Source organism: Myotis davidii, unplaced genomic scaffold, assembly GCF_000327345.1.
Source record: "Myotis davidii unplaced genomic scaffold, ASM32734v1 scaffold2454, whole genome shotgun sequence".
Taxonomy (NCBI): Eukaryota; Metazoa; Chordata; class Mammalia; order Chiroptera; family Vespertilionidae; genus Myotis; species Myotis davidii.
In genome coordinates, this window is record NW_006285509.1 from 50,023 (window position 1) to 54,297 (window position 4,275).

Sequence of the window (4,275 nt, forward strand, 5' to 3'; positions counted from 1 at the left end):
TGCTGAAAGCAGGTATCTGGGTTTGTTTGGGTTCTATAATTGTAACACCGTTGCGATCCTGCTGGCTGAAGCCCGGCTGGCTGAAAGCAGGTTTCTGGGGTTTGTTTAGGTTCTATAATTGCAACATAGTTGCTTAGAGTTGCAGCATGGAGGCCGGCAGCGGCAGGCGGGGAACCTTGGCTTCCTCCATTGCTGGAGCAAGCAAGCTTTTTGTTCGCTTCAGCTGCCTGGCTGCCAGCTGCCGTCTTGGTTGGCAGTTAATTTGCATATCTCCCTGATTAGCCAATGGGAAGCGTGTCAGAGGTACTGTTAATTACCATGTTTGTCTATTATTAGATAGGATCAGTTAGCTCTTTCCACCACAACCTACTGGGCACTACTGTCTACTTTTCAGTAACCACATGCCTCCTTACATGTAGGACTGTGAAGTACCACACAATAATTATTTCTAAAGTGGAATATTTTCTTTGAATTATGTTCATGAGGCAGGGCACATAACAACTGGTTATGGCAATGGGCAACAAACAGACTGGATCCAGTGGGGACAAAATCATGGTATTAAATAATCAAGGTGAGGGCTTTTTTATTTTTTAAATTCTTACTTGCTAAATGCTTTGTTTTCTATTATTTTTACATCTTTTAAAGCCAAAAACTCAAACACTTAGATCTTGGATATCTTTTCCTTTGTTTATAAGCATCCTCACTCTGTGACTTTATTTTTAGTGACCTGTGCAGTGGTCCAGAGGAGTGCATATGGCTTTCACACAGCCAGCTCATGCTTTTGGGATACCACATCTGATGGTAAGAGACCTTAAGCTGATTCAAACAAAATCCAACTACTAACAAAGTCAAACAGTGTACTTATTGTCAAATGCTTATTTACTTTTAATTCTGAAAAAACTTTATCAATAGAATTGTGTCGTATCTAACTATAACAAGTTTGTCTTCAGACAAATATGAAATATTAACATTTAACAGATTGCAGGAAATAAGATATTAAAACCTGTGAAAATATATTATCTGGTAATTTCATTGTTTTGCTGGTATTTCAAAGTCCTTTTGTGTGTGTGTTTTCAGGAACCTGTACTGTGAGATGGGAGAACCGAACCATGAACTGTATCGTCAATGTTTTTGCCATTGCTATTGTCCTGTGACATCCTAAAAATGTTTGGCCAAAGCCATTCACTTAAGAATTTGTCAGTGTATACTTTCTAAAAAGAGTAAGTTACTTATTAATACTCTAGATGACAGGTGTGCAATATGCTTCAAAGCTATCAACAAAAACTGAATATTATAAGCAAGCAATCTCATACATAGTAAGTTGGCAGATTTGCTCATATTCTATAAAGACAGAATCATTTCAATAGGAAAAAATTAATGTCAGCAAAAAACAAATACAGAAACATGGCATGACTTGAAAATACAACCTTATATTTACACCAGCTTTTTACTAACATGTACCTAAGGAGTTAAGGAAATCTATTCAGATAATAAAATTCTCTTTCAGCTTCAGAGAAGTTAACAGGGATAAATATATGAACAAAACGCACTGCTAGGATAAATCTGGAGAAAATAATTATTAGCTAACACTTTTTAAAAAAATATATTTTTATTTATTTCAGAGAGGAAGGGAGAGGGAGATAGAAACATTAGAAACATTAATGATTAGAGAGAATCATTGATCGGCTGCCTCCTGCACGCCCCCTGCTGGGGATTGAGCCCGCAACCTGGGCGTATGCCCTTGACTAGAATCGAACCTGGGACCCTTCAGTCCACAGGCTGACTCTCTATCCACTGAACCAAACCAGGTAGGGCTAGCTAACACTTCTTAAGTTTATATTTCTTCTCAGCTGTACATATGGATTAATAGAAAGCAATTGTTCTTTTTTTCCTTTCAACTGATATTGCAGTAGTAACTACTATTAACTTGTTTACATTTTTTGAGAACTGTTAAAACAGTTTTTAAAATTTCAAAATCTTGGATTTACATTTGAGGGCAAATTAAATCTGGTAACCTTGAATTCCCTTGTTAAACAAAATGAGTTATGGTGTATGATGAAAAGTATCTGCCTAACAGCTGCCTTACAATTCATGCATTCCATGTGTAACAAATACTATTGAATGCCTGTTTGTTATGAGCATATTTCTCTGCTAGTCATTATAGTTATCTGCTGTTCAAATACTAAGTTTCTTTTGGTACCTGTTCAGTTGGACTGTTAACATTTATGTTTGTGGGAAGAAAAAAAGTTGTTTACAAGAGAGGGAAAGTGAATCTGGTTATTTATGTAGCAAAGCGAAAAGCGCTTATTGCTGACAGAGAATAGTAACTTTAAGAATTTTTAAGAATTGCTCCTAGCAAGTAAAAAATGCATAAAACATGCAGTTCTTAGTTAAAGGCCTTATTAGAGGAGTCTTACTATACAAGTAGTAAATTTTATCATTGTTTTAGTTACAACCATCTGTAAATAATTTTAAATGCTTATGTGGGATTCAAATTAATTGGAATAAAGTATAAATTAAAAGTATATAATCATTGGCAAGTTATTGAAAATCTCAGGGCTTATGAAATGTAGTTAAATTTATTTAAAAAACTAGAGGCCCTGTGCACGATTAAATCATGTGCGTGTAGGGTCTCCTAGGCCCAGCCTGCCATCAGGGCCATGTCCGCTGCCTGCGATGCCTTGCACGCTTTGCAGATGCTGCCGGCGCCCTGTGACGCTCCTCAGATGCTGCCGGCGCCCCACAACACTCTGGGGATGCTGCTGGCACCCCGGGAGGGTGGGAAGAAAGGAGGGTGGGGAGGGCTGGAAGGTGGGGTGCGGGTAGGGCCCGAGAGGTGCTCCATGCACCTCCTGGTGACCAGTCATTATGGTGTTATGGCGTTAGGGCCACTGGTCTTTTATAATATAGATAAGATCTACAGCTGGTCACCAAATGCAAAGTCAATCTGCTGTTTAACCATGAAAACAAAATCAAGTTTGCATATTACCACTGACACACATACATATTGGTAATAGAACCATGTTTCATTGAATTTGGGGGAAAGAATAGCTTGGTATTAATACTGACAATATTAAGATAGTATTCTTGTAGGAATACTGTGTGCATGTTTGATATTTTGCTGAGTAACAATAATTGTTCAATGTTTAAGAAGAATATTAAGAAAATACAAGGGTAGAATTTAATGCAGTGGTCTACAATTTTGGCCCATGGGAAACTCTCGTAGTCATTACCTACATATTAGTTTACGCTGCTGGCTTTTGTGCCCTTGAAGATTATAATAGTGACCAAAATATCTGTGCAACTGAGACTCATTTTGATTATTATTATTGAAGCCTGATCATAAAAAAAAATAAAAAATTCCTTGTGAACTTGCTATCTGATCTGTTTCTAGTTACAACATAATAAAGATTATTTTTCTGTGCTATACTTTTGTTTCTGGATAATCAGTAAATAGTTAAAGAAATGGCATTGTACTTACTCTAGAAAATTGTAAACAGGAGGAATGAGGAAGAGAAATGAATGTCAGACCATCCTATCTAATAATAGACAAAGATGGTAATTGACTGTACCTTTGCTACACCTCCCATTGGCTAATCAGCGTGATATGCAAATTAGCCGCCAACAAAGATGGCGGCTAATTTGCATACTACAGGCAGGGTGGGACAGTGTGAGCCACCATCCAGGCCCATCATCCGGACCTGCTATCTGCGACCTGGGCAGCAGGCAGTGCCCCCAGCCAGGACCCCCTTGTGCTGCCTAAGCCCTGCTGCCAGCTGGGCCCCCATGGCAATCTGAGGGCAGGAAAGTGCTGCCTATAGGCAGCACCCAGCAAGGCCTGCTTCTGGGCCGCCATGGCAATCCCATTGCAGGAGAGTGGCCTGCAGGCAGCCCCCAGGTGGGCCTGCTCCTGGGTTGCCATGGCGATCCCAGAGCAGGAAAGTGTGGCTGCAGGCAGCACCCAGGTGGGCCTGCCCCCGGGTCTCCACGGCAATCTGGCAATTCGTGAGCAGTAAAGCGCGGCCTGCAGGCAGCAACCAACCATGGCCACAGCTCAAGGGAGAGTACAACATGCAGTGGAGGCCAGGAGCCTGAGAGCTCAACATAGGGGGCACCTGCTCCAAGCCTCCATGGTGTGGTTGGGGACAGGCCACCAGCAGACACACACACACACACACACACACACACACACACACACACCAAGGGTGGGGGTGTGCTCCAAGTGGCCATGCAACGTGGCTTGGAGCATGCTCCCCATGGGGGGAGGCAGCGGCA

The 4,275-nt window shown here is 41.1% G+C and overlaps 1 protein-coding gene across 1 annotated transcript in view; it reads left to right on the top strand.

The window, feature by feature from the left end:
- DYNLT3 (dynein, light chain, Tctex-type 3) overlaps positions 1 to 1,413 on the top strand; it is a 14,905-nt gene extending 13,492 nt beyond the window's left edge. Inside the window, exons 4-5 of the mRNA XM_006756289.2 lie at positions 724 to 801; positions 1,078 to 1,413. Of these exons, the coding sequence (XP_006756352.1) occupies positions 724 to 801; positions 1,078 to 1,154 (155 nt within the window). The 3' untranslated portion in view covers positions 1,155 to 1,413. The remainder of the gene's footprint in view (positions 1 to 723; positions 802 to 1,077) is intronic.
- Positions 1,414 to 4,275: the final 2,862 nt, after the last annotated feature.